Source organism: Jaculus jaculus, chromosome 4, assembly GCF_020740685.1.
Source record: "Jaculus jaculus isolate mJacJac1 chromosome 4, mJacJac1.mat.Y.cur, whole genome shotgun sequence".
NCBI classification, from domain to species: domain Eukaryota; kingdom Metazoa; phylum Chordata; class Mammalia; order Rodentia; family Dipodidae; genus Jaculus; species Jaculus jaculus.
In genome coordinates this window covers 17,864,866-17,884,582 of record NC_059105.1, presented here as the reverse complement: position 1 = coordinate 17,884,582, position 19,717 = coordinate 17,864,866, and the positions used below count along the sequence as shown (strand labels likewise).

At 44.9% G+C, this 19,717-nt stretch overlaps 1 protein-coding gene across 3 annotated transcripts in view; it reads right to left on the bottom strand.

Annotated features, from left to right (window-relative positions):
- Armc9 (armadillo repeat containing 9) overlaps positions 1 to 19,717 on the bottom strand; it is a 183,580-nt gene that overhangs the window by 95,517 nt on the left and 68,346 nt on the right. For all 3 annotated transcript variants that reach the window (XM_045147325.1, XM_045147327.1, XM_045147326.1), the window contains exons 11-16: positions 17,055 to 17,166; positions 13,455 to 13,547; positions 7,625 to 7,715; positions 4,944 to 5,067; positions 3,456 to 3,595; positions 1,490 to 1,566 (exon numbers count right to left, since the gene is read on the bottom strand). In XM_045147325.1, the coding sequence (XP_045003260.1) occupies positions 1,490 to 1,566; positions 3,456 to 3,595; positions 4,944 to 5,067; positions 7,625 to 7,715; positions 13,455 to 13,547; positions 17,055 to 17,166 (637 nt within the window). The remainder of the gene's footprint in view (positions 1 to 1,489; positions 1,567 to 3,455; positions 3,596 to 4,943; positions 5,068 to 7,624; positions 7,716 to 13,454; positions 13,548 to 17,054; positions 17,167 to 19,717) is intronic.

Genomic DNA, 19,717 nt, shown 5'->3' with positions numbered 1-19,717 from the left:
TGTTCTGAAAGCCAGCTGTGATAGGGTCCACACACCCCAGGGAAGCTCTGAGCAGGCTTCTATGAGGCAAGTGTGGCACTGTCCATTAAGGACAGCTGTGGTGGCAGAGTTGGAAGCCATCAGTGTCCACTCTGGAGAGACAAGATAAGTAACGTGGCAAGGGTGAAGTCAGTGATGGTTTGAATAATTGTCCCCCATAGCCTCATGTGTTTTAAATACTGGAACCCCAGCTGGTGGCAGTTTGGTAGTTGGGGACTTGCTGGAGAAGGTGTGTCACTAGGGGCTGACCTTGGCGTTTACTGGCCCAGCTCCAGGCTCAGTCTGTAGACAACTTCCCTCCAGATGCCATGATGCCCAGCCTCTGCTTTCCATGCTTTCCCTGCCTAATGACACCTCCCTAGAAACTGTAAGCCCGCAATAAATCTTTCCCTCCCATCAGCTGCTTTAACAGTTGCTTTGTCCCAGCAAAGAGCAAGTGACTGCAACAAAGCCAGAGAATACTTTGCATTAGTGAGACACAGTGAACCAGGTGCATGGAAAGCAACAGAGAAATGTCTCAAAATGTCAGGGAAAGGTCATAAATTGGCAAGCTCTAGACTGCAAAACCACTTATGCAAATTAAGCACACACAGACAGCATCAGTGGCACATTAGGGACCTAGCCAGCTAAGACAGAGAAAGGCACCAGAGAATAAGAAGAGAGGGTGTGATGCTTCTGGGCTCCAAAATGTTAGCAATTACACAAGATTTGAAGATTTTAATAAAAATATCCAGCGGAAGTTCTGGAGAGATGGAACAGTGGGTAAAATGCATGCCATGCAAGCATGAGGAACTGAGTTTGGATCCCACCATCCTCATAAAGCCAGATGTAGCAGCGCACATCTATAATCCCAGCATGCCTAGGGTGAGAGATGGGAGGGGAAACTGGAAAACACTTGAAAGTTAGTGGGTCAGCTAGCCTGGCAAACACAACGGTGGACAAGAGCGCTTGCCACAAAGAAAATGGAAGGTGGGGCTGGAGAGATGGCTTAGCGGTTAAGCGCTTGCCTGTGAAGCCTAAGGACCCTGGTTCGAGGCTCGGTTCCCCAGGTCCCACGTTAGCCAGATGCACAAGGGGGCGCACGCATCTGGAGTTCGTTAGCAGAGGCTGGAAGCCCTGGCGCGCCCATTCTCTCTCTCTCCCTTGGACCCATTCTCTCTCTCTCCCTCTGTCTGTCCTTCTCTCTCTGTGTCTGTCACTCTCAAATAAATAAATAAAAAATTAAAAAGAAAAGAAAATGGAAGGTGAGGACCAACACCCCAAGTTGTCCTCTGACCTCCACCTGTGTGTTGTGGCGTGTGTGCACCTGCACTCACACACACACTACCCAGGGGAGAAAATACATGTATGCTTATTAAATGTGGCCAATGTTTTGGGCCAAGCCCTCCCTGTGAGGTCTCAAGCCCGGGTCTCCGGCACAGGCCGGCCCCGCGCAGGGCAGTGACAGTACCTCGTGATTCTCATGACCGAGGAGATCAGACAGAACTTTCAGCACGAGGCCCGCCACCTTGGCACACATGTTCTTTCCTGTGAGAAACGAGCCAAAACAAAGCATAGGTTTAAGCTCTGAAGCCATTCATGTCAAGAAGATCTGAGTACAAACCTTGTTATGAGCTGTGTGACCTCAGGACAGTCTTTTAATGACTGGAACTCAATTTTCTCCTCTTTAGCATGATTAGCACGTCCAAAGGGTGATGGAGACTTAATCCAGCACGCGTAGGAGGCCCAGACTGCAGAACCTCAAGTGCTCAGTGACTGTGCTGGTCGTGACTGCAGTCAGAGCACGGTACACTGTGTGGGCCTGTCACCAAACACCACCATCATACTGTGAGGAAGTCGATGATGGCAAAGAAAAGGTGACTTGATCTGATAAGCTTCTGCACAAGCTATTTTTAGTGAAGACTGCAATGGCAGTCTTTTACTCAGTCAACAGCACACAGGTGGCACCCAGCACAAAGCACTACAGCTTAAGAGCTTCTAGCAAGTAGCCCTGAGGCAGCCGTCACCTAGGCCAGCTTTCTCTCCAGAGCCTGTGAGACAGAGGCAGCCCAGCCTGGAGCCAGTGCCTCTTCTATGAACTTCTCATACCCCAGGTGACAGAGTATCTGAAAGGGTTGTTGTGAGCACAGAATATTAACCACTTCTACCAAGCAGGTAGGGAAATGGCCCTCGCGAACCTCTGTCTCCAGGGTAGGGAAAACCATTATGAGTAGGCAGTGTGACTGAATGTCACTGTTCTTGCCCTAACTTAATCTCTGAGAATATTAGGGACATGCTTCTCTGTCTTTAGCAGCAGGGATCCTAATTTTTTTTTCTGTCTTTTTTTTTGAGGTAGGGTCTTACTCTGGCCCAGGCTGACCTGGAATTCACTATGTAGTCTCAGGCTGGCCTCAAACTCACGGCGCTCCTCCTAGCTCTGCCTCCTGAGTGCTAGATTAAAGGCATATGCCACCATACCTGACTTTTCTGGGTTTTTTTGTTGTTTTTTTTTTTACATATTTTATTTTTATTTATTTGACAGAGAAAGGAGTGGGAAGAGAGAGAGAGAATGGGCACGCCAGGGCCTCCAGCCACTGCAAACAAACTCCAGATGTATGTGCCCCCTTGTGCATCTGGCTAATGTGAGTTTTGGAGAATTGAATTGAACCTGGGTCCTTTGGCTTTGCAGGCAAACACCTTAACCACTAAGCAATGCCTCCAGCCCCGGCTTTTCTTTATTTTTATTTATTTATTTGAAAGAGGGAGAGAGAGAAAGTGAGGAAATGGGCATACTGCAAATGAACTCTAGAGACAATGTGCCACCTTGTACATCTGGTTTATGTGGGTCCTGTGCAATCAAACCTGGGTCCTTTGGCTCTGCAGGCAAGTGCTTTAACCACTAAGCCATCTCTCCAGTTGTGGTGGTTTGATTTAGGTGTCCCTCATAAACTTAGGTGTTCTGGATACTAGATTCCCAGCTGATAGAGATTTGGGAATTAACACCTCCTGGAGGCAGTGTATTGTTGGGGGTGGGCTTATGGGTGTTATAGCCAGTTTCCCTTTGCCAGTGTTTGCCACACTTTCCTGTTGCTATTGTCCACCTTATGTTAGCCAGGGAGTGATGTCCACCCTCTGATCATGCCATTGTTTTTCCCTGCCATCATTGAGCTTTCCCTCGTGTCTGTAAGCCAAAATAAACATTTTTTCCCCAAAAACTGCTCTTGGTAGGGTGATTTCTGCCAGCACTGCAAACCTGACTGCAACAAGGGTTCATTAGCTTCTTACCTAGCTGGGAATGTCTTACACCTTCTCTGTCTCTGTGGAGGAGACGAGCCCTACCGGTTCACTGGGAATCCAGATTTGTGGGCAGGACCTCTGCCCGTCCACCTGCCATACAGAACGTGTGTACGTGAGCACTGACGGGAGGGGCCTGTCACCTGCACTGCGGAGGCAGAGGTTCATGAGCAAAGCCACAGAGTACTCCAGTGTGTAGTCAGACAGGCAGTCAGGGTCCTTCAAAATGTCGATCAGCCAGAAGATGAGGCCATCTCTAATCATCGCAGTCTGCAGCGGGCGCCTAGGAGGCAACAACCCAAGGTGAATTAACTGATAAGGGATTTCCATGAAAGAGGGTGAGCATGTGCCAGAAAACACTCAGCTGCAAGGAAAGTGAGGTGGTGATGAGGGAATCTGGATTCTGGAAGAGCTACCATGTGCCCCATGGGACCCCTCCTCAATTCCTCTCCAGGAGAAAGGAAAGGAGAACACATGTCCACAGAGACTAGGGAGCCAAAGTGCACATCAACATTATGTGTAGTAGATGAATGATGAAATCCCCATGCCCATCAGCTGATGGGCCAACCAAACATGACAGACCCAATATAATATGATACTCCTTGGCAAGAAAAAAGAGAACAAGCCTGTACTTTGGCAGAGAGAAACTTGAAAACACTATACTAAGTAAAGGAAATCGGTCACAATTCCATGCACTGGGCATACATAGAACAGGAAAATCTACTAAAAGAATGGTGGCTGTTACCTGGGACTTGGGTCACAAGAAGAGTGACTGCATGCAGCACAAAACCTCTTTGCAGGGTGCTGAAAATGTTCTAAAGTTACGTTGTGTTGACACTCTCACTCTGATAAAAGCCACTGGCTCTATATATTTATGATGGCAATTTTCTTTCTTTAAAAAAATATTTTTATTTTTTTATTGGGGGAGAGGCAGATAGAGAGAATGGGCATGCCAGGACCTCTAGCCACTGAAAACAAACTCCAAATGCATGTGCCACCTTGTGCATCTGGCTTTATGTGGGTCCTGGGGTATAGAACCTGAGTCCTTTGGCTTTGCAGACAAGTGTCTTACCCACTAAGCCATCTCTCCAGCCCCAGATGGTGACTTTTATGTATGTAACATGTACATCCACCAAATGCTGATTTATAACAATCTCAAAAAGAACACTACATCTAGTTCAGAACGTACCCAGTTTTTGAGTTTCTGATGTAGCACTTCCAAGTCATGGCAACTCTAGGCTCAGGCTCTGGGTAGGCTGCTACGATGTGCACAAGAAGCCAGGCTCCCACAGGACCACAGGTCTTACTTATATGTAGAGCCAGGAGCAACTTTATCTCTAGACCTCGCATAAGGCCTGAGATGCAGTGCAGTGTCTGCAGGCACTAATGACCTAATATACACTAGAAGGCAATGGTGCATTTTCTATAATGTCTTACTCTATCCCATGCAGCCCTGAACAAGAGAGCTTAGCTTGGACAGAAATTTCTAGCTCTAGCTAAAAAGCTGCCCACCTTCTCCTAAGTGTTAGCAGAAAAACACCACCGCCTCCAGAATTGTCATGGGAGTTAGATATGCACTAAACAAGGGCTCAAAACCCCACTCTGATTTCATTGATGCCATTGGTCATCACCTGAGGCTGAACTTCTGCAAGGCCCCAAGGACATTCTCCCGGGTGATGACATCCTTGTCCTCCTCCTTCAGCCTTCCCTCCAGCATCCTTAACACCTTTGTGTTCTGGGCAAGATAGAGGCGACCTAATGAAGTACCAGAGATGGAACAGGGGACAGATGGAGAGAATTAATCTGGTGTGCTCCAAACCACTACTAGGAAAACCTTGCACATGATATAGTAGAATCTGAAGTAATTATGTTCTAAAATAAATGACTGCTGGATGTGGTGGCACATACCTTTAATCCCAGCACTTCGGAGGCAGAAGTATGGGAATCGCCATCAGTTTGAGGCCACACTCAGACTACATAGTAATTAGTATTAGTAAATTCTAGGCCAGCCTGAGTTAGAGGGAAATCCTACCTCAAAAGAATGAAACAATCACCGGGCATGGTGGTGCACGCCTTTAATCCCAGCACTCAAGAAGCAGAGGTAAGAGGATCACCATGAGTTCGAGGCTACCCTAAGATTACATAGTGAATTCCAGGTCAGCCTGGGCTAGAGTGAAACCCCTACCTCAAAAAAAAAAAACAAAAAAACCCCCAAAATCAATATTTTTATTTAGTCAGATTGGTGATGCACACTCCTTTAAGCCCAGCACTTGGAAGACAGAGGCAGGAATATTGCTGTGAGTTTGAAGCCAGCCTAGAACTACATAGAGATTTCCAATTCAGCCTGGGCTAGAGTGAGACCCTATCCCCCCCAAAAAAGAAAAGAAAATGGACAGGCCAGAGCCTCTTGCTGCTGTAAACAAACTCCAGATACATGTGCCAAGCATGGCTTTATGTCAGTACTGGGGGATCAAACCTGGGCAGTCAGGCTTTTTAAGCAGTGCCTTTAACCACAAAGCCTCTCTCTCCAGCCCTAGCTGCTGCTGCTTTTTTCTTTTAAGCTATTTTAAATTTTTGTTTATTTTTATTTATTTATTTGAGAGTGACAGAGAGAGAGGCAGAAAGAGAAAGAGAATGGGCACACCAGGTAGTCCAGCCACTGTAAACAAACTCCAGATGCATGCACCACCTTGTGCATCTGGCTTACGTGGGTCCTGGGGAATCAAGCCTTGAACCGAGGTCCTTAGGCCCCATAGGCAAGTGCTTAACCACTGAGCCATCTCTCCAGCCCCCTTACTTTTTTTAATTTTTTTTTTTTTTTTTTTGGTTTTTCGAGGTAGGGTCTCACTCTGGCTCAGGCTGACCTGGAATTCACTATGTAGTCTCAGGGTGGCCTCGAACTCTCGGCGATCCTCCTACCTCTGCCTCCCGAGTGCTGGGATTAAAGGAGTGTGCCACCACGCCCGGCTTAATTTGTTTTTTATTTATTTATTTGAGAGAGACAGAGAGGGAGAGAGGGAGCAAGAAAGAGAGAATGAAAATGGGCATGCCAGGGGCTCCAGCCACTGCAAACAAACTACAGACACAAGTGTCACCTTGTGCACCTGGCTTATATAGGTTCTTGGGAATTGAACCCAGGTCCTTTGGCTTTGCAGGCAAGTATTTAAACCACTAAGCCATCTCTCCAGCCTGCTTCTTCCTTTTTTAACATAAATATTTTTATTTACAAAATCACTTTGAAATCCTGCCATGGTGGCACACACCTTTAATCACACCACTTAGGAGGCAAAGGTAGGAGGATTGCTGTAAGTTTCAGGCCAGCCTTGGGATGACAGTGAGTTCCAGGTCAGTCTGGGCTACAGTGAGACCTTGCCTTGAAAAAAATAACAAAAAACCATTTTGGGGGCTGGAACAGTGGCTTAGCAGGTAAGGTGCTTGCCTGCAATGCCAAATAACTGGGTTCAATTCCCCAGTGCCCATGTAAAGCCAGATGTACAAAGTGGTACATGCATCTGGAGCTCGTTTGCAGTGGCTAGAGGCCCTAGTGCACTCATTCTCTCTCTCTCACTAGCTCACTCTCCTTGTAAATAAAAAAAATATATTTTAAAAATAATTTTGAATTCAGTTAAGATGGCATGTTACTTTTAGAATTTCCAAATCTTTTAAAGATCAAAATAGATGATTACTGGAATAAGTTTTATTTATTTATTTTTGATTTATTTATTTGCAAATGGAGAGAGAGAGAATGTGGCTTTACATGGGTACTGGGGAATCAAACACAGGCCATCAGGCTTTGTAAGCAAGTACCTTTAACTTGAGCCATATCTCCACCCTTGTAATGAGTTTGAATTGTTTCACTAACTTTATTTTGGCTTACTTAGAAAATTACATAAAAAGTATTTTCTATTATATGGGGGAAAGCAATCTAAGTAGAAATAATAAAAAAAAAAAAGAAAACCTTAAGGCTTAGAAAGTAAACTCCAAAAGCGACACAATTTGTTCTGACAAAAACCAAGGCACCTATTAGAAGAACTAACAAAATGAGGAGACATAGATCACTTTTTTTTTTTTTTCAAGGTAGGATCTCACTCTAGCCCAGGCTGACCTGGAATTCACTATGGAGCCTCGGGGTGGCCTTGCATGGTGATCCTCCTACCTCTGCCTCCCAAGTGCTGGGACTAAAGGTGTGCACCACCACGCCTGGCTACAACATAGATCACTTTAAACAACGTAGGAAAACAGTTCGATTTCACGGGAAGCCAGGCCTCTTTCCTAAGGCACACTGTGCTCTGAGGACGGGCCGCCATCTCACCTTCCGCAAGGGACGCCAGCGCGTTGACGAGCCTGGCCATGTACTGCCTCACCGCCTCGCTCTTGGAGTGCAACAGCTGCAGCACACTCCTCTGCAGGGACAAGTGTCAGGAGGGAAAGTTAGGAAGAGGGAGACAGACAGACACCTCCTCTGTCTGGACTTACTAGAGGAAACAATCAAGTTAAAGCCAAGTATTTTGTCTGCAAGTCCACAGACATCTGAGTTAGGCAGATTAAGTAGGCAGAGCACTTAGCACTGAAGGGAACCGAGGCAGGGATGCTGCCTGCCGGCTGCTGCCACCACTGGGCTTTCCAGGTGGAGCCAAACTCACGTCTAAGTTGACAGAACTACTGTGATGGAGTTTTATATTTGATTGTTTATTTGTAAGCAGTGTGTGTGTATACACGTGTGTGTGAGAGCATTCTAGAGCCTCTTGCCACTGCAAATGAACACCTGATGTATATGCTACTTTGTACATCAAGCTTTATGCAGGTACTGGGCAATCAAACCAGGACCAGCAGGCTTTGTAAGCAAGCATTTTCACTGCTGAGCCATCTCCACAGCCCTGGAGGTTTTTTTTTGTTTTTTTTTTTTTAATTTTTAAATTTTTATTAACATTTTCCATGATTATAAAAACATATTCCATGGTAATTCCCTCCCTCCCCACCCCCACACTTTCCCCTTTGAAATTCCATTCTCCATCATATAACCTCCCCATTACAATCATTGTACTTACATATATACAATATCAACCTATTAAGTATCCTCCTCCCTTCCTTTATCTTCCCTTTATGTCTCCTTTTTTACTTACTGGCCTCTGCTACTAAGTATTTTCATTCTCACGCAAAAGCCCAATCATCTGTAGCTAGGATCCCCATATGAGAGAGAACATGTGGTGCTTGGCTTTCTGGGCCTGGGTTACCTCACTTAGTATAATCCTTTCCAGATTCATCCATTTTTCTGCAAATTTCATAACTTCATTTTTCTTTACCGCTGAGTAGAACTCCATTGTATAAATGTGCCACATCTTCATTATTCACTCATCAGTTGAGGGACATCTAGGCTGGTTCCATTTCCCAGCTATTATAAATTGAGCAGCAATAAACATGGTTGAGCACGTACTTCTAAGGAAATGAGATGAGTCCTTTGGATATATGCCTAGGAGTGCTATAGCTGGGTCACATGATAGATCAATCTTTAGCTGTTTTAGGAACCTCCACACTGATTTCCACAATGGCTGGACCAGATTGCATTCCTACCAGCAGTGTAAAAGGGTTCCTCTTTTTCCATATCCCCGCCAGCATTTATGATCACTTGTTTTTATGATGGTGGCCAATCTGACAGGAGTGAGATGGAATCTCAATGTAGTTTTAATTTGCATTTCCCTGATGACTAGTGATGTAGAACATTTTTTTAGATGCTTATATGCCATTCGTATTTCTTCCTTTGAGAATGCTCTATTTAGCTCCATAGCCCATTTTTTGATTGGCTTGTTTGATTCCTTATTATTTAACTTTTTGAGTTCTTTGTATATCCCAGATATTAATCCTCTATCAGATATATAGCTGGCGAAGATTTTTTCCCATTCTGTAGGTTGCCTCTTTGCTTTTTTCACTGTGTCCTTTGCAGTGCAAAATCTTTGTAATTTCATGAGGTCCCAGTGATTAATCTGTGGCTTTACTGCCTGAGCAATTGGGGTTGTATTCAGAAAGTCTTTGCCAAGACCAATATGTTGAAGGGTTTCCCCTACTTTTTCCTCTAGCAGCTCCAGAGTTTTTTAAGATAGCATTTTAAAAGTGATAACACAGTTCTGGAAGGAGTATGCTAGTCCAGGATGGTCAATTTCAAAGCCACCCTGGGCAAGGAGGAATTACCCAAGTTCTATCACTTCTGCTCAAATGTCAGGAGAACTGGGGACAACACAGACAGATATAGGAAGACAGGAACAAAGTGACTGGATTACACTGTGCAGCTCCTGTGACCTCCTAAGCATAGGGCCGGGGAGGGGATATTCTCATGAGCGGGTAATACAGAGGAGTTCTATGCACTGGGGACACAGGCTCGTAGGGGCCAGTATCAGTCAAAATGAAGGAAGACAGAAATGGTGCAGACCTATAATTCCAGCATTCAGGAGGCAGGGGGATTGCCAATTTAAGGACAGCTTGGGCTACATAGCAAAACCTTCTCAACAAAACAAGGGCTGGGGTTCAGGAAGTAGTTCAGTGGGTAAAACTGTTTGCCACATAAGCACAATGACCCATGGATCTAACTCCAGTAAAGCCAGACAGTGGTGAGCATCCAGAATACCAGTGCTCGAGTTCCTAGAAGCTCAGGCTGCTAGCCTGGTGTACACTGATAAGCCACAAAATGGCCCTGCCTCAAACAAGGCAGAAGGTGAGGACTAACACCTAGGGTTGTCCTCTGACCTCTACAGGTGTGCTGTGGCATGCACTTGTCCACGCTCACACATGCATGTCCACACCATGCACATAGACACAAAGATAAAAACAGTGCTACATACAACAAGGGCTGGGGGTGACTCAGTGAGTGGTCAAGTACCCACAAGACCCTGTGCTCACTATCGCTAGCCCAGAAAGAAAGACTAGAGGATGAAGTGGAGGAGGCAATAACTAAGGGAGATGGGAAAGGAATCCACAGAAGTCTGGTGAAGACACGGCCTTATGGCAGCTCACCAGATTCTGAGGGCCAGGACTGAACCAAGCCATCCTAAGAGGGCCACATGTTGAAGACTGTCATCCTCAAGACACCAATGGCCCTTACTTTATTTAGGCAAGATGTTGTTGTGGTTGTTGTAATTTAGTTTCTTCAAGGTAGGGTCTCACTCTAGCCCAAGCTGACCTGGAATGCACTACGTAGTCTCAGGCTAGCCTCAAACTCACAGTGATCCTCCTACCTCTGCCACCTGAGTGCTAGGATTAAAGGCATGCGCCACCACATCAAGCCTTAGGTGAGTTTAAAACAAAATTCATTTATTTATTTTCAAGCACAGAAAGAAAGAGAGAAGATAGGCAGAAAAAATGGGCATGCCCACAAAGTGGAAGCAGCCCAAATGTCCGTCCGCTGGTGGGTGGAGAGATGTAACATGTTACAACCAGATGTTTAATGCGAGTCAGCTACACACTGGATGGAGAGCTGACTTGCACTGCCACATGGGCAAGCCTTGAAAACATGATGCTGAGCAGAAGGAGCCAGTCCCCAGGACCACATACTGCATTTCATTTACATCAAATGTCCAGAATCGATAGGCCAGAGACGGCAGGCAGATTCACAGTTGCCATGGGCTGGAGGGAGGAGGATTAGTAGTGACCGATAAAGGGCGCAGGATTTTCTTTGGGATGTTGTAATGTTGATTGTGGTCATATTGCAAAACTCTATACTAACAACTATCGAATTATATGTACCTTTTACGTAGGTGAAGTGTGATCTGTCTCAATAAAGTTTATTTCTTTTATTTATTTAAAAAAAGAAATTAAAACAAAGAAATCTGTATTATGTTAAAAAAAAAAAAAAAAAGGAATGGGCATGCCAGGATCTTCAGCCACTGTAAATGAACTCTAGATGCATGTGACACCTTCTGCATCTGGCTTTACATTGCTACTGGGGAAACAAACCCAAGTCATTAGGCTTTGCAGGCAAGCACCTTAACCACTGAACCATATCTCCAGCCCTTAGGTGAGATTTTTTTTTTTCTTTTCAGTTTTTCAAGGTAGGGTCTCACTCTAGCCCAGGCTGACCTGGAATTCATTATGTAGTCTCAGGGTGGCCTTGAACTCATGGTGATCCTCTTACTTCTGACTCCTGAGTGCTGGGATTAAAGGTGTGCACCACCATGCCCAACAGAGATTTTTATAACAACTCTACATAAAGTCTCACAGGTCATAAGTGTGTAGCTTGATGAGTTTCCATAAAATGATGATGTGATATGGGTAAACCAAGCCAAGAAACATTTCCAGAGCCTAGGAACCTTCAGGATGAAGCCCCTTCCAACTAAGGGTAACAATTTTCCAATTCTCCATTGGCTTCCAACATAAATAAACTTTACTCTTTTTTTTTTTTTTTTTTTTTTTGAGGTAGGGTCTCACTCTAGCCCAGGCTGACCTGGAATTCACTATGGAGTCTCAAGTTGACCTTGAAGTCTCAGCTATCCTCCTACCTCTGCCTCCTGAGTGCTAGGATTAAAGGTGTGTGCCACCACACCCTGCTACCTCCCCCTTTTAAAAAAATCTATTATTTTTATTTATTGTGAGGAAAGAGAGAAAAAGTGCACCAGGGCCTCTTGCCACAAAAGCGAACTCCTGAACAGGTTCCACTTTGTGCATCTAGCTTTATGTGGGTTCTGGAGAATTGAACAAGGGTTGGCAGGCTTTGCAAGCAAGCACCTTTAATGGCTGAATTATCTCTTCAGCCCCTGCCTGGTTTTGAATAACAAAAAAAGTTGAGGGCCAGGTGTAGTGCGTTTTTTTTTTCATGCAGAAAGAGAGAGAGAGAGAAAAGAGAGACAAACAGAGAGAATGGGCACACCAGGGCCACTAGCCACTGCAAAAAAACTCCAGACACATGGGCCCTTTGTGCAGCTGGCTTAGGTGGGTCCTGGGGAATCAAACTTGGGTCCTATGGCATGGCAGGCAAATGCTTAACTGCTAAGCCATCTCTCCAGCCCAGGTGTGGTGGTTTTAATCCCAGCAGTTGAAAGACAGAGGCAGGAGGGTTGCTGTTAGTTCAAGGACAGCCTGGAATTTCAGAGTGAGTTCCAGGTCAGCCTGAGCTATAGTGAGACCCTACCTTGAAAACAACAACAGCAAATAAAAATCCATCAACAGGGCTGGAGAGATGGCTTAGCGGTTAAGCGCTTGCTCTGTGAAGCCTAAGGACCCTAGTTCGAGGCTCAGTTCCCCAGGTCCCACGTTAGCCAGATGCACAAGGGGGTGCACACATCTGGAGTTCGTTTGCAGAGGCTGGAAGCCCTGGCACGCCCATTCTCTCTCTCTCTGTCTACCTGTCTTTCTCTCTGTGTTTGTCGCTCTCAAATAAATAAATAAAAATTAAAAAAAAAATCCATCAACAAAAAAAATAAAGTTGGCACTATAAAAAAACACTGATTTCTGGTTGAAGAGTGTATTCTGCATCTCATATGTGGTGTGCTTTGAGGTGTTATATTTCAACTCAGAATCTCTGTTTTCTCATTCGCTAAGGGGGATTATGATACCCATGCTTCATGGTTGTTTAAGGACCAAGATGTCATGTGGGAAAGTACACAGCATCATGTTCTGCATGTAGCCGGTGCTTGCTAGATGTCACATTCCTTCCCTTTGTACACTTGCTGGGTGCAAATCTGGGCAAGTTATATTCCTAAAACTGCCAGAACATCACTCTTACTTTTCAACAAACATTTAATTATTCAATGTTTTCAGCACGAAGAGAATAGTTATGCTATTTCAATCAAATGTAGTATCCTGTGAACTGAAGTTCTCAAAAGAAGATGTTTGTATTTAAGAGCTTCCAGATTGCTTTAATTTTGCTGATTAGACCTCACTAGTCTAAAATAGTACCCCAAGGACCATACTTATATTAAACAGAGTGCAAAATGCCTGGAGAGATGAAGCCAGAATCTTCTTTTTTTTTTTTTCAAAGCAGGGTTTCACTTTAGGCCAGATTGACAATTCAGTCTGTAGTCTCAGGCTGGCCTCAAACTCACAGTGATCCTCCTACCTCAGCCTCCCAAGTGCTGGGATTAAAGTTGTGCGTCACCATGCCTGGCTGATGCAAGGTCCCAGCCTTCCCATGGAAGGCCCTGCCATCTCTTACCAACCTGGTTGTGGCTGTGACAGTCCAAGAGGTCGTTGCTGATGTAGGCCTGCAGAACTGTCTCCCTCTGCTCCCCGGGATGGGATGTGGTCAGGCGCTGGAGGGAAGAAAAACAAAAAGTAATAGGATCTAAGTTTTAAAGGGCAAGACATTTCCAAATAGCAGATATGGCTTAGCTGTTAGAGCAATACCAGTAACTACACACTGAATCAAACAAAGTAAATAGTATCATAATACCCAGAGACATAGCTCAGTGACACAGCATTTGACTGCAATATAAACAATATCCAGTTGCCAGGGTCGGCCACCCTGCTGAGCAGCCAGTCAGAAACTTCCAATGATATGCTTCCAACGGGTGACTAGAAGGTGGCTGCTTACACGTGTGATGTCTCTGGGAGGACAAAGAGGCATAATGCTTGTTTATTAGTGACAGTTAAGAGAGCTCTCAACAGTAGAGAGGTAAGAGCGGGACCCCAAAGGAGGAACAGACTGTAAGCCAGCAAAGGGGACGCGACCATGGGGGAGGGGAGCAGAATAGTTCAGCTCAGAGAGTGGGGCTCAGTACTAGCTGTGGAGGATGTGGATGCTTGTCACACTAGTGAATTCACTTGATCCTATCCTATAAACACTATCCTATAGAGAGTGAGAGTGAGAGAAACAGAAGGAAGACAGGAAAGAAAAGAGGAGAGGAAGAAGAGGAGGAAACAGACAGAGGTAATCAGCCAGAATTCTGCAGACATTGAGAAGCCACTAAGGCTGTATAGAGAGATGGCTTAGCGGTTAAGTGCTTGCTTGCGAAGCCTAAGGGCCCTGGTCCAAGGCTCGACTCCCCAGTACCTGTGTAAGCCAGATGCACAAGGTGGTGCATACATCTAGAGTTTGTTTGCAGTGGCTGGAGGCCCTGGTGCGTCCATTCTGTCTGCCTCTTTCTCTCTCTGTCTGTCGCTCTCAAATAAATAAAAATAAACAGTTTTTGTTTTTTTTTTTTAAAAAAAAAGAATGTACATAGCACCCAGAGGAGAAGAACCACCTGTGTGGGAGTGATGAGAAGTGTGTGTGTGCATGGGTGAGACAGGTCTGTGTTAGGATAGGAGAAAGCTGTATTCCTGACACAAGCAAATGTATGTGCTTTTCCTGGAAGCCCTTCCTAGTTAAACACCCAAGGCTGCAGACTCTACATCTGTGTGTGAAGAAGAGAAGCTGGCTATGGAGATGATCCCTGTTCTCCGCATAGGTGAAGGCCAGGCAAGAGCCCAATGTGACCAAACACAGGAGGATGGGAGAGGCTTCCAGAGGGAGGGAGATGTTGCTAGCAGACTTGACCATCATGGTGGGGCAGGCTCTAAGGTCTCTAAGGGCCTCTGCTGAAGGAGTGTGCCCAAAATGTGACATGGGGGGAGGATGCTACTCGCCTTCTGTTGCAGCAAGGCAAAGGGTAGAACACTGGAGGCAGACACAAAGTCCTAAGACACCTGCATACTTTTCCTGGTTGTCCTGTGAAGATGTCCCTCTCAGCAAAGGGTTGCTGTCTCAGCAAGAGGCTCGGGAGTGGTATGGACTGAGAGCAAACGCAGACAGACAGCGTGGCTAACGTGAGCAGCGGGGTGTAGTCAGGGGCAGCTTCTGGCAATCACTCATGCTGCCCATCCAACCTGGTCAGCAGGCTCCTGAAAACGAGGGCAGGCACTACAGCAATCAGATTCCTCCCTCGGCATGGTCCAGGATGCACTACCAGAGGCCAAGGGCCAGGGAGGGCTGATTCACCCACAGATAGTAAAATTGCTCCAAGGATTCTGACTGAGACACTCTGAAACTTGGGGATCCATGAAGAGACTTGGCACGAATGCAGGAACAGCCAGAATGGGTCATTTGGCAAAAGGGCCAACCAGCACTGGCCTTAGCCAGTGGTTCTCCCAAGTGTGACCCGGGAACTCTGGGTACCCCAATCCCTACAAGGGTCTTCCAGAACATGATTATTTTCTCAGTAATACTAAAATGTGTCTTGTCCTTTCCAAGTCAATCTCTCAGAGGATATGAAGTATGAATACAGTAACAGAAACGTACAAAAGTGGAAAGCAAACCTGGAGAGATGGCTTAGCAGTAAAGCACTTGCCTCATAAGGACCCAGGTTCCATTCCCCAGAACCCATGTAAGCCAGATGCACATGGTGGCGCATACATCTGGAGTTTGTTTGCAGTGATTAGAGGCCTTGGCACACCATTCTCTCTCTTTCTTTCTAACAAATAAAAACCAAATACATTTTTTTAAGCCAGGTGTGGTGGTGCACACCTTTAATCTCAGCACTTGGGAGGCAGAGGTAGGAGGATCACCATGAGTTCAAGGCCAACCTGAGAATACAGAGTAAATTCCAGGTCAGCCTGTGCTAGAGAGAGACCCTACCTCAAAAAAACCAAAAAAGTTTCAAAGGGGAAAGTGGGGGGAGGGAGGGAATTCCCATGGGATATTGTTTATAATTTTGGAAGTTGTCATTAAAAAAATATTTAAAAAGAAAAAAACAATATATATTTTTTAAAAATTATATATATATATGTATATATATGTACTTATACAGAAAGTGCAGGGTGTGGTGGCACATGCCTTTAACACCAGCACTTGGGTGGCAGAGGTAGGAAGATTGTCTGAGTTGGAGGCTATGCTGAGAATTCATAGTGAATTCCAGGTCAGCCTGGGCTACAGCGAGATCCTACCTCAAAAAGAAAAAAAAAAAAAAAAAAAAAGCCAGGTGTGGTGGCACATGCCTTTAATCCCAGCACTCGGGAGGCAGAGGTAGAAGGATCACTGTTGAGTTCAAGACCATCCTGAGACTACATAGTGAATTCTAGGTCAGCCCGAGCTAGAGTGACACCCTACCTTGAAAAACCAAAAAAAAAAAAAAAAAAAGAAAGCAAGCAAGCAACACTACCCTTCTTGCTACCTACATTGTTAGAAAACAGTGACAATTCATAAAATATGTCAATTATGTTAACATGTCATTTATTATTTACATGGATTAATAAATGCATATATTTTAAGTTTTCCCAGCTTTTATTTCCTAAAACTGTAACTATTGTGAGGTAAAATTCTCATAAATTAAAGCTGTTTGGCATCCTCCATAGTTTTCCATTGTGTAGAGAGGGGTCTGCAAGTGGGAAGGTGGAAAACCCCTTGCTGGCTGACATCAACCAACCTAAATGCTGAAGAGGAAAGTGAGAATTCAGATGAAGCCTGATTTCTCCTGTGACCTGAGAGAGTTTGTCCTGAGGACCGCCCAGTGTGGCCACCTCACAGTGTAGCTGTGATGGGCCTGCCCGCGTGCTCTCACGTGCAGACTTCAAGCTGGGCGTAGCTTTGGACTAGGACATGCTGGATGGTAGGGGCAGCAGCTCCCTGTCCTATGGTAACTGACACTAATACAGAACTTTTAAGAATGTGCCCAGAGCTATTCAGGAGCTGCTTTTTTCTTCACATCCTGGTGGCAGCAGGCAGCAGGAAGAAAGATCTTTAGTGGAGGTTTCTGAGATACAAGCAAGCAGCGAGCCAAGAACAGCAGCACTGGCTTCTCTTTTGTGTGTTGTTGATTAGCTCCAAGGAACAGGTTACCTACCCAGCGCAGAGCCTGCAACAAGAAGGCTTTCAAGCGGTCACTCCCCCAAATCAAATCCTTCTTCAGTTTCTCATAATCCAGGGAGGGCAGTAATGGCACATCCTTCAGTTTCCTACTCGGCATCGCAGGTTCAAAGAGAAAGAAAAGGGCAAAGGGGCACATTCTTTACACCTGTGCACCAGCGCATGGCTCCAGAGGCGGCCAGGGATGAGACCAGCAGTGGCCCAACTGCCCCCTGCATGGACTCCCAACACCTCCACAGAGAAGCCCGGCACCCGGATCAGCTCTGCTATTAAGTTATGACATACAAATTTTCTGTAACAGGCATGCATTACTTACATAATGAAAAATTACAAGCTAGTTTTGGTTTGTTTTAGCTTTTGATACAGGCTCGCACTGTGCAGGCCAGGCTGGCCTCAAACTCGTGATCCTCCCGCAACTGCCTCACAAGTGCTAGGAATACAGGTCTCACCCCTGCACAACCCGCTCCCCATTCTGACCTGATTTTGCTAAGTGTACTAGGCTTGTGGAAATACTAACGGTGGGGAGTATGGGTGACGGTTATGTATGAATTCTTTTATTTTGTTTATTTGTGCATGCAGCACTTTGCATTGACTTTACAAGGATGCTAGGGAATTCAAGCTTTGTAAACAAATGTCTTTACCACTAAACCATCTCCCCAGCCCTGAGTATTTTTTATTCTATTTTTGGAACTCAAAAGTATTTCAGGGCTGGAGAGATGGCTTAGTGGTTAAGGCACATGTCTGCAAAGCCTAAGGACCCAGGTTTGATTCTCCAGGTCCCATGTAAGCCAGATGCACATTGGTAGCACAGACATCTGGAGTTTGTTTGCGATGGCTAGAGGTCCTGATGCACACATCCTCACTCTCTTTCCCTCTCTGTCTCTAATAAACAAATAAGTAAAAATAAATCTTTTAAAAAACTATTTCAGCCGGGCGTGGTGGCACACACCTTTAATCCCAGAACTCGGGAGGCAGAGGTAGGAGGATTACCGTGAGTTCAAGGCCACCTTGAGAGTACAGAGTGAATTCCAGGTCAGCCTGGGCTAGAGTGAGACCCTACCTTGAAAAACCAGTTCTCCTGACATTTGGGCAGAAGTGATAGAACTTGGGTAATTCCTCCTTGCCCAGGGTGGCTTTGAAATTGACCATCCTGGACTAGCATACTCCTTCCAGAACTGTGTTATCACTTTTAAAATGCTATCTTAAAAAACTCTGAAACTGCTAGAGGAAAAAGTAGGGGAAACCCTTCAACATATTGGTCTTGGCAAAGACTTTCTGAATACAACCCCAATTGCTCAGGCAATAAAGCCACAGATTAATCACTGGGACCTCATGAAATTACAAAGATTTTGCACTGCAAAGGACACAGTGAAAAAAGCAAAGAGGCAACCTACAGAATGGGAAAAAATCTTCGCCAGCTATATATCTGATAGAGGATTAATATCTGGGATATACAAAGAACTCAAAAAGTTAAATAATAAGGAATCAAACAAGCCAATCAAAAAATGGGCTATGGAGCTAAATAGAGCATTCTCAAAGCAAGAAATACGAATGGCATATAAGCATCTAAAAAAATGTTCTACGTCACTAGTCATCAGGGAAATGCAGAATAAAACTACATTGAGATTCCATCTCACTCCTGTCAGATTGGCTCCCATCATGAAAACAAATGATCATAAATGTTGGCGGGGATGTGGAAAAAAAGGAACCCTTCTGCACTGCTGGTGGGAATGCAATCTGGTCCAGCCATTGTGGAAATCAGTGTGGAGGTTCCTAAAACAGCTAAAGATTGATCTACCATATGACCCAGCTATAGCACTCCTAGGCATATATCCAAAGGACTCATCTCATTTCCTTAGAAGTACGTGCTCAACCATGTTTATTGCTGCTCAATTTATAATAGCTGGGAAGTGGAACCAGCCTAGATGTCCCTCAACAGATGAGTGGATAATGAAAATGTGGCACATTTATACAATGGAGTTCTACTCAGCGGTAAAGAAAAATGAAGTTATGAAATTTGCAGAAAAATGGATGGACCTGGAAAGGATTATACTAAGTGAGGTAACCCAGGCCCAGAAAGCCAAGCACCACATGTTCTCTCTCATATGGGGATCCTAGCTACAGATGATTGGGCTTCTGCGTGAGAAGGAAAATACTTGGTAGCAGAGGCCAGTAAGTTAAAAAGGAGACATAAAGGGAAGAGAAAGGAAGGGAGGAGGATACTTAATAGGTTGATATTGTACATATGTAATTACAGTGATTGTAATGGGGAGGTAATATGATGGAGAATGGAATTTCAAATGGGGAAGTGTGGGGGTGGGGAGGGAGGGAATTACCATGGGATATGTTTTTATAATCATGGAAAATGTTAATAAAAAAAAAATGAAGGGGAATGTGGCCTCTGGCCTTCACATACACATGCACACATGTGCACATAAACACACATGCATACATACACATATTCAAAAGGTAGTCCTTGTCTTATTCAAGAACAGAAAAACAATTGCTGTGTTTTCTTTATAAGTATTATCTTATGTAGAAATAAGTGTAGAATGAAGAATAAAGACACAAATTCAAGTACTTTAAAAAAAAAAAAAAAACTATTTCAACAAGCCAGGTGTGGTGACTCATGCTTGTCAT